Source organism: Triturus cristatus, chromosome 2_1 (assembly GCF_964204655.1).
Source record: "Triturus cristatus chromosome 2_1, aTriCri1.1, whole genome shotgun sequence".
Taxonomy (NCBI): domain Eukaryota; kingdom Metazoa; phylum Chordata; class Amphibia; order Caudata; family Salamandridae; genus Triturus; species Triturus cristatus.
In genome coordinates this window covers 869,386,263-869,400,025 of record NC_140581.1, presented here as the reverse complement: position 1 = coordinate 869,400,025, position 13,763 = coordinate 869,386,263, and the positions used below count along the sequence as shown (strand labels likewise).

The window sequence follows — 13,763 nt, the reverse complement described above, 5'->3', positions numbered from 1 at the left end:
CCTCCTGTAGAAAATGCCAACAAACCCGTTCCAAAGCCTTTTAGGCACCTATAGATAGCAAGAAGGCTAGCACCTCAGAAGGTGCAGTCTTGCAGAAAATGTATAGGATCCGTTTTGTGTTATTGTAATCTCTCTCCAAGATAGAAATGGTTTAATCAGGGTTGATTAGTCCCTGCATATAGGGGCCTTTAAGATATTGGCATCCAAGTTAAGGAGAGAGATGGGACAATATGAGGTGCACTGTACAGGGTCTTCGTCTACTTTATGAATCACCATGATAATCTTCCTTCATTGTGGGTCAGAGGGCACCTGTCTCTGCAAATGAATTATACAAGAGGTTCAGTATTGGCGTAAATGGGGAGCAAAATATGTTATGGAACAAAGTGAGGAAGCCATCTGGGCCAGGAACTTTGCCAGGGTGTAATTTAGCTATACCGGAGAGGACTTCCTACAGTCCAATATCCTTTTCTCTTGTGGTGGCCTGTTTGTTCTGTAGTAAAAGTCTGGGTCTAGGTAAGAGTTAATAACAGATATTAAGAGAGATTCCACTGAACATAACTTTGTGTAAAATTGTTGAAAAGCTTCAGTATTCCTGTTATTTTCATTGAACACTTCCCCTTGTCAATAGTGATTTGTTCTATGGTTCCCCTCTGACTCTCGGCTCTCATTTTACAGGCTAGCATCTTACCAGCTCTCTCCCACCCATTTCTCGTACCATTGATGAAGACAGAGCAGAACAAACTCCTCACTGTCCATAGCTAAAGCTTTGGGTTCCTGTTTGGTTTGTATGAGCTAGCACCATATTTTTCATGAGCCTGTGAGTTTATGCTGACCCTCTAATTCCTTCACCTAATCCTTCAGCTTCAACCTTTTATCCAGTCTCTCTGCAGTAGGTTTCGCCGCAAGTAATATCAGTTCCTCCCATATGACGGACTAAAAGGCATCCCAGAGGACAACAACGTGGGACACCAAACTCCTCATTCTCCTGTAGAAAATTTTTAATTTTATTCCAAATTGGTATACACGTGATCTTGCTTTTCAGGAGTTTTTCTTTTAATTGCCACGTCTGCTGTAGGGGTATAGTGGTCCTGCAATTTTATTGTGACAAGCGATTGGTCAGACAAGGCGGCGACCCCTGATGTCTAAGTGTCATGTTATTGAGTATCTGTGAAGTGTCCACGCAGTAGTCTAACCTTGCGAAAGTTGATGTGAAGCAGAGAAGAAAATGCAGTCCCTCCATATAGGATTTCGAGTTCTCATCGATTCCCGCCTTCAATAGAGCTACTGAATGTCCAACCTACTGGGCGTAGCAATCTAGAGTGGACTCAATTAGCACATTTAGATCCTCCTACCATCAGGACTTAAAATTCCAGTGAGGCCACGGTTTGTGCTAGGGATTCTCTCAGGAACCTCTCCTGGTTGTTTTTGTGGCATAGATAGAAGTCAGTCTAAAAATGAGTGTTACCATAGAACTCAGCACTACCAGCAGGCTCTGGGGTTTCAGCAGGAGTGTATAGAACCTTCCCCTTAAATGTTTTTATAGATAAAATAGCCTCTGCCCCCTTTTTATTGGGACTGGAAGAGAGAAACTGGTGGAGAACCAGAGGCATCTTAGTCGCTCCCAGTCTTGCTTCAAGAGACAAGTCTCTTGTAAGAGACTTATTACATTTAAACTCCTACAGCATGCTCAGGAAGAATAGGTGTTAAGCTGGGGCATTAAGTCCCCGAACATTGAGGCTCGTGATTTTTACCATTGGGGACTTTGACTGGGATTTTGATGACTAAGTAGGATGGAGGGCTCTCCTCCAGTCTCCTGTAAAGTGCAGTGGTTGTGACATAGGTTGCCATAGTGCCCCTTTTATTGTGCCGGTATCCCCCCATTAAAAAAGATAAACAACTTCTCTTACACCCCCTCTCCCCAAAACTAGAGTTCTCAGCTTCTCGGATAGGATTATCAAACCAGTCCATCAGGTCCGTGGTCATTCCAAGTGTGTCCTCCACTGTTCACAATTCCTCTCTCTGCCCGACACCACCATCCCCCATGCTACTTATAAACCTTTTCGTGCATCCACAGTTCCTTTTTCATACGGGCGGCAGGGTCATGCTGAGGCCAGCTAGCCGTTCTCAGCATGGGCTGCAAGCCTGCATTTGTTCAATGTCTCCCCAAGCAGGAGAGGTGTCATTTGCTTCAACTCTTGCTCTCCACTTCGTCATCTTCTAGGTTTTCTAGGATTGCCTTCCTTTCGTGTTAGATTTCTTCTTACAACAGTTCGAGTGACTATTTTGAGGAAGGAACCATGTTCCATCTGCCTGGATGGCAGCTTCTTCTCTCATTTCCAGATCTTGTACGTGCAGGAGAGAAGACCTCATAAGGTTCCAGCAGCTTCAGCACAGTTCTGGCCTCTGGTGAAGTGTGAATAGTGTGGCTATCTCCATTCCAGTTAAAGATCAAGCAGAAGGGGTGGCCCCAGCGCTGTAGTAGAGAAAACTGTACAGTTGGAATAGTGAAATCTTTATAACAAATTTACAATAAGCTACAGACTGAAGGATCTAGAAGAATTTTTGCCAGAGACTACCTTTCTTGCACATTGATTCTTTTAAAATGGATTTCAATCAAAAACCCTAGTAGAGAATTGCCAGTGGGAAAATATTCTTGGCCCAGATGGATTAAAAAACAAAATATATCAAAAAATTTGAGGCTTCAATTTACATAATTTGGTTACATTATAGACTCATATTTAGCAAACAGGATGGAAGGTATTTTATGTTTATTCCTCAAACCAAACAAAATCCTCAAACAATGCATCTTCCTCAACACTGACTAAAAGATTAACATATGCTTTTAAAATAGATAAACCAATTACAGAAAGGGGTCAGAAACTATTTTCATAATTTGAGAATTAATCTGGTTAATATGACTGTTTTTGTCTCAATACCTTTTTCTATTTCAAATTGTTACTTGTTGTTTAACAAAGAGATTATTTAATTAAGCTAAATGTGATTATTACTAAATTTATCTGGGCCAGCAAAACAAGTAGAATGAGCGGTCGTAAATTATCCCACACTGTGTTAAATGGGGGCTATGCCCTAACAGATTTTGAAAACTATTATATTGTTGGTTCAACTGGATAGCTAAAACAATTGATAATAACTAGATCTACCCTAACATGGACACCAGCATATAAGAAGCGATGACTGGGCATGAGGTGCTAACTGGCATCCATTTAAATATGGCCAGTTCCACCACACTTTTTTAAAGAAATTCCGATTTAAAATGAAACATAACTGCATTATGATATTTGGGGCCATCACCAAATCACATACTATCACATCACTACAGGAGGTAACCCCCATATGGGAGAAACCAAATATAAACTCAGAAGTACGAGAAAGAAGGGAGTTTTGGCAACTACGAGGGCATTTCATTTTTAAGGTGATTTAATGAAGGGGTCGGAGTTCAAATCAATTTCACAGACAAAAACAATTCATTCTACCAGCCAAGGGTATATTTTTAAATACCTACAGTTAAGGGATAAGTTTAGTGGTAAAAGATATGAATGCACTACTGTTTGTCAAAAAGGAAGGTTAAAAGGATTACACAGTAGGGAGTGGATATCTTTACTCTTTAAAATAATGATGGAGGAAGAAGAGTCATTTAAGGATATTCAGGATAATTGGCAAGCGGTACTCATAAAATCAAATGAAGAGCAAAGTCGATGGTCTTTGAAAACGCAGAAGTTAACTAGGGGATCAAATTAACTCATACCTTTTTTTACCCTATTAAGGTGCTAGTACACACCGGTTAAATTTCAGGAACAGTTTCCAGAAGCTGATTCAAAATGTCCCAATTTAGTGCCAAGGGTCCATGGGAACACTTACATGTGGAAAGTCAGAAGGTTCAAGAAATATGCCTAGAAGAGCAAAACTACTTAACCCCCTTCAGCGCGGCGCGGATTACCGCGCCATGCTGAAGGTTCCGTGCGCGGGCGGGGCCGTGACGGAGCGGTTCCGTCAAGCGCACAGCGCAACCGACGCGCATGACGGAACCGCTCCGTCACTCGTATCGAAGGGGTTAACCGGTTTAATGTGGCAAAAATCTGTGATAGTAAACAAAACTGCTATAATTGGTCTTCTTTCAAAGTACAAGGAAAAGTCAAGCTTTAAAGAGAAAACAATGTATATTGCAAATTTAGTAGTGAGAAATCAAACCATCAAGAGACAGAAGGATAAATATCCACCTTCTATTCAGATATGGTACATAGAAACTAAAATATTGATGAGTTGGGGAAAACTGATCATAAGCGCTATAATTGTAATACAAAAGGAAAAACCATACCAAAAATGTATTGTACAATGAAGGCTGATTAACTGTTTTACAAGGACAACAATAATAAATGTATTATTAGACGCACAAACCATAGCAGAAATGTAATAATTTTGTACTGTTAAAAAGCAAGTTAGTATTTTGTGTTCTAACTCAACATTATGAGAACAATTTAAAAAAAAAAAAATAATTTCTTCCAAATTAATCTTTCACTCTAAGGACCAGTTTTGATACCTGCTCAGGAGATGACAAATCCTGCAATGTTGATCTGAAGGCGCACAAATCCACATGTATGTGTCTTGCCACCTTTGTGGTACTGACAATCAAAGCTAAGCATTAACAGCTTTAGAAACAGTTTGCCATCTGGCCACAAAGCGGATACCCACACAATGAGAATAAATACCCTTGACAAAAATAAGGAACAGCAATGTCTCCGCAGCACTAATCTTTTGCTAGGCCTGACACACTAGAGGTAGACAAGGCAGAGCATATGTAGCTATTATAGTCAATTAACCAAAACTGAGATTTCTTTTGAATATCTTTGCTGAAACCTGCAGGCAAGGTTTGGGCAAACTGTGGTCAAAGCATCAACGAGTTTTCATTCATGTCAGTCATGCAGTTTGTGACTTGGACAACCAATACGTTTATTTTGCCATTCAGAAAAGTAATTTTCTTCCAGCAGAATTTTCTTCAGAGTTACCCAATCACAAAATGCCAGTGCCTAATAACTTTACGTGGTGATGTAAGAAGTTGTTGTCGTCTTGGTCCACAGTTCCTTGTTTTTTAAACCTTTGTTAAGTTAAAGAACTATGCAGCCAGTTGGATGAGGTGTGGGTTTATCTAGGACATTCACATTGCATACATATGCCATGTGTAATGATGATAAAACCTTTCCTTTTTGGCAGTAGGACTGTTTAATTTTTGTATGCTTGGTGGCCAGGTACTCATTAATTTTAATTGCCCTAATCTTCCAAACCTCTTACAGAATTTCATCTTATCTCAAGTCCAGCATTACGCATGGGCATGTTTATCCATGGACAAAGTTCCCCCTTCAATTCAGGTAAAAGAGGAAGAGCTGGGAAGTGAAACAATTAGGCATGGTTGTCAGCATGACTACCAACAGAGTACACAACTCCCAGATGCTTCGAAGATGCACTTCTAAGAGAAACATTTTAAAAGAAAACTAAGTGCCATCCAAATAAAAACACAAAATTACAGCCAGAATTGTGTCAAAAGAATTACTCTATGTGTTCCATTCAGAGCGATCAATTTTAAAGCGATCAATTTTAAAACATAATGAAGTTAGATGAGACTTTCCAATAGCCTGACCACATCAAATAAGGAGGTATTTTAGTACATACAATTCATGCTTCACTTTTTTGATGGTCAACCACGAAAAAGGAAATATTCAAAGTAACGTACGTATGTTTTAAACTGGTTTGTCACTTATACAAACAAGTAAAGACATCTTCACAAAACTGTTGAGGAACTAACCAAGTGAATGAAGCAGTGTACACACCTAATCTGTATGTATATTATCTGCATTTATATAGCACGCTTCTGTATGCCCATGCCTTTGTAGCTTTCTCAGAATTATGGGCACACTTTCCAAAGGGGTCTACGGCTTTCGTGCTGTGTTTTGTATATGAGGTATGGTATATTCTGAATTAGATGTTTTATTAATTGAGGTAAAGATGAGCGTGTGAGAATGTTATGTGATGTTGTTGCTGAATCAATTTGCCTGTAACATGACTTTAGTACTCGGTTGTGCAAAAGGTGAGGCATATGATCAGACTAATGAGCTCTGCTGTATACAATCCACTGTACAATTTGATTCAGCTCTTAACATACGTGCACAATTTTATAGTATTGCCAAATTGACAGGACTGAATAGGGTTAATTTATTTTACTTAATACAGTGGAATATGTTCTTTTCTTTTATCAAGACCTGTGGTGGTAGCCGAGAAATGTTTTTCTTTGGCTAAGTAAATTTCATAATACTTGCACCAGAGAATGAAGAAACAAAAACACATCAATAGTGCTGCATGTGACAGACAAGTGCTTTGCTTTTCCCAATAATGGGTTACTTTCACAATATGTGGTCTCTATATAGAGGTCACACACAAAATCGTTAACATAAGTAAAATCATATATTTTCAAACAAAAAAAGTGCAGAAAAGCAAGTAGATCAAATGAGCAAGCACCACTCTACCTGTTTGTCCTTCTTCTCTAGCGCATCCTGTTTCTGTTTGCATTTTTGAGAGGTCTCTTTAATTTCCATACCCTATACAATGCACAGAAAAGAAGAACTCATGTCACAGTCAATATTTATTTTATTTCTTCATTAAACATGCGTAGTGTCCTTTGCCGTCCCATAGCAGCTAATAATGGGCTTCACAAAGGCAGGAACATGGCAACTAAGATAACTGTACTCACATCATCAACATATAAAAGGAGAAGCCCAGGCACAGAGGAGGAAAGACAACGTTGGAAAATAAAAAATAAATAATAATAATAATATGTATTGTACAGGGTGGTTAATGAGCTCAACCATGTGTGCCAGCAAATAATGGAGGAAGAAAATGAAAAAAACATGCCTGACAGAGGAAGATGTACAGAACACCACCCTGTCCCAAACACTGCAGCAAACTATAACATGCCCAAATATTTTATCTGAATAGCCTTAGGTTGTAAAATGACAGGAGCAGAATACATCAGTTTTGCGTTTTCTGGGGAGACTCATTTTGAGCTGTCTGGTACTCTTTCAAAATAGTGTGTACCGGCTCTGGGTGTGTTTGTGTGTAGAGGAAAGACTGCTGCTGTGCTGTCCCTCTTTTGTATGCAAGAGAAGCTGATATTGCATCCGTCAACGCTATACCTGTTCTGTGACTGAGACGAACTTGCACTAGACTGGTGTGATTCACCTATTCTTTCTGCTCTGTATGTGATGTAGCAATGCACCTTTGTTCTATGTGATGCACACGTTCTCCGTGTTTGAGTTTGGATGCTGGTGAGTGTGTGATTCTACAACGGATTTCTTTTGCGCCTAGTTACGCACATTGGTTTTCGGATACCCATCTATATATGTCCAGTAGAATTTAAAAAAAACACACAAAAAACACTTCACCTGCTTATAAAAAATATCCAGTGAAATCAGTAAACACCTTTGGACAGCAATATCCAGCTCTAATAACAGGTGCGGTCAACTGTTCAATGCCATGCAAGTCTGAGCTCCAAGGACTTACCACTGTGTATGCCGTGTCACTACAGCAGTGCCCTCATCTTTAGTGGTGTAATGCCATACCGCAACAACCCTCTGCAAACAATGACTATGAAGCCTTAACATTCTCATTGCTAAAAGAGTACCTGCCTAACAATATGCGTTCCATACCACCTCCCCCAAAAATTATTTGCAATAGCACTAGAGTTCAAGCTGGCTGCCAGCGTCTGGATCCTGCATGCGCACTACAGAGGTGTGTGATACGGCCCACTATCTGTGAAGCCCTGCTCACAACTATTGGACAGATGTGTGCTCTAACATCTAGCTCAGACAACTGTGAGTATGTTTTAGAGTAAGGATCCAGGCTCCGTGCAATGTGTTGGATGCAGCCACACCTTTCTCTGACCTGTCCGCTCCCTCCACCAGGCAGGACACAAACCAGAATTTTGAGCAGCGCTCAATAACCCCTTCTAAAACAAGCATTGGCATAGCCAATAGGTCTCGCTTTTGGGACCTCATAAGTGTTTAGCCATGCAACAGTTTATGTTGTGCACCAAGGATATAATGCTGCATAACTAAATACTTATAAGTCCCAAAAGCGAGACCTATTGGCTATGCCAATGCTTGTTTGAATAAGGTGGGAATCGTGATGGGCCGCGATTGTATGTGGAAATTATGTAAATCAATGTCCCTCATCTATTGACAGACTGTGGGCCCAATTCAGAAAAAAAATGTGAAAATTGACTGGCATTTTACGAATTTGCATGGGTACGGATCCACAAAGTCTTCCAAGGTTTTCTGTGATTTCCAACAATGTGGAGGCATTTCTGGGCCATGATTTCCAAGGTTTCCACGATTTATTCGTCCTTCTCTCTCCCTACACGTTCTGTTGCTCCTGATCTCCCCTTTCACACACCTATGTTCACCAATTTTCTTCCGGTTTCATCTGAATATATTGGTAGGTTGATCACTTCTATTAAGTCCGGCTCTCCTTTTGACCCTTGCCCTCCCGCGATATTGAATACTCTCACTGAGGTCATAGCACCTCCCCTAACGGACCTTTGCAACTCCATTTTCCAATCTGGCACCTATCCGAATATTTGGAAAAAGGCAGCTATAAAACCACTACTTAAAAAACCTTCTTTAGACCCCACTGATTCAGCCAGTTATAGGCCCATTGCTTGCCTACCATTTCCGGCTAAAATATTTGAATCAGTGATGAACCTGCAATTATCCGAATTTATTGACCATCATAATCTTCTGGATGACACGCAGTTCGGATTTAGGAAATATCATGGCACTGAAACGGCCTTGATAAAAGCTTCTGATGAGATTAGGACCATCATGGATCAGGGGGGGGCAGCGGTCCTGGTGCTCCTCGACCTGTCCGCCGCCTTCGACACGGTCGACCATTCCATCTTGGTCGACCGTGTCGCATCCATGGGGGTAACCCATCTTGCAAAGAACCTCATCGCTTCGTTTCTTGCCAACCGAACTCAAACGGTTAAGATGGGTAATTTTTACTCACCCACTTTTGTTCTTCCTTGCGGGGTTCCTCAGGGATCCTCGCTAAGTCCCACTTTATTTAATATATATGTGGCAGATTTGGCGAAGGTTATAAAAACTCATAAGCTGCGGTTAACCACTTATGCCGACGACACCCAATTGGTGCTGTCTATTCAAAAAGACGGTCCTGCAGTCGCCGCCCAATTTCAGGAAGGGATGTTGGCCATTAGCTCATGGATGGCGGATAATAGTTTAAAATTGAATTCGGACAAGACCGAGGTGCTGACCTTTGGTAGGCTCTCCCCTGAGTGGTCTGCGATTTGGTGGCCCAGTGATATGGGTCCCCCTCCCACTCCTGTAACCAAGGTCAGGAATCTCGGTATCATGTTCGATGACAAACTGTCTTTCAAGTATCATGCCAACGCTGTGGCGGCATCTTCCTTTTATATGCTTAGAAAGATTAAGAAGTTGCTGCCATACCTTCCTTCAATGGCGGGAAAAACTTTAATTACTACACTTGTCTTTTCAAAAATGGATTATAGTAATGGCCTTTTTCTTAATGCTCGGGAGCAGGTTCTAGCTAAGCTGCAATCTGTACAGAATGCGGCAGCTAGATTAATGCTTAATGTTCCATTCCGTCACCCCACATCTGCGGCTATTCATCAGTTGCACTGGCTGAGAGTAAAGAGTCGGATAAAATTTAAGGCTCTATGTATCGCTTATAAAGCCATTCATGATTCGGGACCTAAGTTCCTGAAGGATGCTTTTCGGATTTGTGCTCCCAATAGAACTTTACGATCAGCCTCTACTCATCTTCTCCCAGTGCCACGCACTAGAACATCCACATGGGGAGACAGACGTTTTTTGGTAGCTACTCCTAAGCTGTGGAACTCCCTTCCCTTTGCTATAAAAACTGCCCCTACCCTTATCATGTTTCGTAAACTCCTGAAGACTTGGTTATTTAACCAATAGCTTCTTCAGATGTCTTTGTCAGGAGGATATTCTGTATGCGCCGAGACACCTTAGGGTAGTCGTGCGCAATAAAAGTTGAGAAAACATAAACATAAACATGATTGTAAGTAGTGTACATATATGCCCATGGGGAAATCTCTACACGTGTGCGCTAGCACTTTTTCTTATAAATGCCCCTGCTGCCCAGAGTGCCAGGATTTTTAAGTTCCTTTTCATCCCTGGCTGGAATGTTATTTACTCCCACCATTCACAGGAGTAAATCTTAGACCATTTTCACGATAATAATGGGACTGAAATCTGTTTGTGACTAGCCACTAACTCAGCATTTTGTGGGTGTGCACTTTCCACCCCTAGTGGAGGATTTACTCATTTCTCATAACTGTTTATTTGCCTTTAAGGGGAGGGTCATCATCATGTTTTGTGTTCACTCTTCTAATCCAACACCTGTTGTACGTCACTTGGTGGCTGCTGATAGTCTGATGGTGCCAGAAGCAAAGACTGAAAGAATTAATGAACTATCTCTCTTTGTGGCTTCTGCTTCTCTGATGGTGTCAGAAGCAAAGACTGAATGAATTAATGAACCATCACTCTTAGTGGCTGTTGCGTATCTGAGCGGCTGCCGCTTTCGATGGTGTCAGAAGCAAAGACTGAATGAATTAATGAAGGCACCTGTAATGCACCGCAGCACAGACTGAATTGCCTCTGGGCGCTTCCACGCCGAGGAGGTTATTAAGGTGCATTTTCATTGTTCTTCTGAAGCCAGTTAACTGGCTTGGTGCAGAGACCGTGTATGCGGCACGTGACACACTCAGGGATCCCTGCCTGCGAGGTGTATCTTGGAGCATCGACTAGACCTCATCTGGCACAAGGAATGTATGTAGAAAGGCTGTTACACAACAAATATAAACAATTTGGCATATTCCATGGCAATTTTAAATAAATTAGAGGTGCAAGAAAATAGACACTTCGAATGAATCACTGTGTTTTGGGAATTTGTACCTCGTCCTGGACTTGAGACTGAAAGATAAGATTTGGGTAACAAGGTACAAGGAATTTGAACTACTTGCTATTATAACATTGTGCACCAAAGCATTTTCCTTGGGATCATGGCGCAGAGGGAACTAGCTAAGAGGAAATTGATGGTTGGGCAGGGGGTGGCAGGCACTTTAGATGCTTTCTTAATGAGGGCGGAGACAGTGCTTATGCACAAAATTGCTTTTACTGAATGCAGACTTTCCTTTGAGCCTCAGCCCCAGCCCCCCCCCTCCACAAATTGATGCCTCTAGTGGTACTATCTCGGTCGCTCACCCTGACCCCGGCACTTCTGCTGGATCACCTACACCTTTGGCATCTGTCATTCCGTTCGAACAGGTTCCTGGGCTATGTATTGCCCCAGTGATAAACGAAACAACGGTTAGATCCAAAGTGCACACTAGAAGCCAATTAAATAAGGATCCCCAAGGGAGTAGCACTTTACCCCAGCCTAAGAAACGGAAAGGACCGGGTCCTGGAAAGCAGACCTAGCCATTATCTAAAAGAGGGCGTAGAGGCGTAGTGAGAGAGGCTATCGAGGTTGTTGAGGACATATCTGGCAATATAACGGATAATTTTGCCCCGGCTCCACCTCTTGTATCCTCTTTGCCATCTATTGATGGCGAAGAGTTTTGGTCCAGATTGGGTGACGTCGTATCTGTCGCATTGAACCCACTGATGCAGAAATTGGCTATACTAGAAAAGGCCATCGAAAAACTTGTGAGCGCTGCTTCCTTAGATTCACAGAAGCAACTATGCCCTACAAATGCTTACCCTTCCCAGCCTCCCCTGGTCAGTGCCTCTAGTGCTAATTCTGTTCAGTATTCTGGGACCAACTGTAGTCGTGATGGTGAATCTACTAACTCTGGCACGGGATCTTTACCAGCTCATAACCCCATTTCTTTTAATGACCAAGATACTAATTGCACGGGGATAACTTTACCGAGAGCAATGGACCCAGCCCATATCCCTAGTACAAATGAATCGTGCCCCAAAACCCAAACAATAATTTCCCATGAAAAGCTAAAAGACTTATGCACTGATGAATTACAGTCAAAAAGGGGAAATGGTCCCCCCAATAGAGCAGGGAGTGATACGAAAGGTAATGACGTGCCCCATCTACCTCCAGAGGCGACTCCCTATACAACAGTGTTGGCTAATGTTCCTAAACTGCCTTTGGGAGCGCTGAAACACTGGCCTAGTTTGAAAAACAAATCTTTATTCAAACTAAACAGGAGGACAAGGTTAGGTAACTCGCTCCACTCAAACTTTAAAATGGTGAGACGTGTTGGTTGGGTAGGGAATTCGATTAAGGCCAGGGATGGCGACTGTGTAGTAATCTCCTTGGGTCACCCGAACTTGTTAATGCAATCTTAGAAAGGGAGGGCAACTGGACGATGGCACGGACAGAGATTAGTCTTTTACCTCTTGGTTACTTTTATAAACACCAGTGCATGATACATGCACCATTCGGGGAGCTTTTATGGGAGGGGTAGAGGCAGGCTAGATACGCGATCCAAGTTAATAACCAGTTTGATGTCTTCAACCCCCTGGATGAGAATGATGGACTGTTCGCATCGAATCCAGAGGGTAAAGGGCACTTTAATCATAAAGCCCTAGATAGAATAGAAATTCATCCCTATACCTGTGTGGAATCTGTGGGGACCTCTGATTTGAGAGAGGTGGATAGTGGTTCATCCATGAAGTCTATCATTGGTAGTTTCCGCAAAGTGAGTGGGCATACTGTTAACTTTCATACAAATGAGTTGCCCTTGGCTACCCGGTCTGTGCCTTAACTCCTGAGTTCCAGGACGTCATTCCTTACACCAAACTAATATTCAAGGATCTCCAAACCGTAGCTACTGAAGAAAACAATCATAATTAACTCCGATGGAGTAGCCAGTCCATCCAGGAGTGCCACTAACAGCAGTTCAACGGTAAATAATAGCTTAAGTATACTATCCTGGAACCTTGCAGGGATACAGTCTAAAATGCAAGATCCCGAATGGTTTACTGCCATGGGTAACATTGATATATGTGCATTTCAAGAAACCTGTCTATGACAAGGTGCACATTAATGGCTATACTTCTTATTGTGTGGATGCTCTCCCTCCAAAAACGTTTGGTAGGGCCAGTGGCAGCCTACTAATATTGGTCAAAAACGACATAGCCTGTAGGTATAATCAACTCACTACAAACTCACCCGATATACTGGGTATTGCGCTTACCTTTCCGCCTGGTCTAATTTTGACCCTACTTAACGTGTACGCCAAGTCCGAACCTTTTAAAAGCGAATCTGTAGTAGTTTCACTGCTAGATGACTTAGTGGGAGGTTATCAGGTGAGCTCTAAAATCATAGTTGCAGGAGATTTTAATGCCGCGTTAGAAGCCTATGCCTTATTAAGTGCTTCCCTTGAAGAAGAGGACGAGATTTGGGGTATCCCCAATTTGGTGATAGGTAAACCTGCCCAGCGTTGGTCTAATGTGTCCTTGCAGATTGCCTCCCTAATCGCCGGTAGGAGTATGAGGGCATGTAATGGGAGAACCCCTTCAGAGTTAGCAAGGAAGGCTACCTTTAAAAGGGGTGTCTACACTAGCATTATAGACTATATCTTCGTTGATGTTAGAATATGGTCTTTAGTGGAAGATATGTCAATTGAACTAAGGACAGACAGTGACCATAATTCTCTGTTTTTAAAATTAAAGGGT

The 13,763-nt window shown here is 41.9% G+C and overlaps 1 protein-coding gene across 1 annotated transcript in view; it reads right to left on the bottom strand.

The window, feature by feature from the left end:
* SMC5 (structural maintenance of chromosomes 5) overlaps positions 1 to 13,763 on the bottom strand; it is a 680,994-nt gene that overhangs the window by 531,145 nt on the left and 136,086 nt on the right. Inside the window, exon 8 of the mRNA XM_085633014.1 lies at positions 6,537 to 6,608. Coding sequence (XP_085489140.1) covers positions 6,537 to 6,608 — 72 coding nt within the window. The remainder of the gene's footprint in view (positions 1 to 6,536; positions 6,609 to 13,763) is intronic.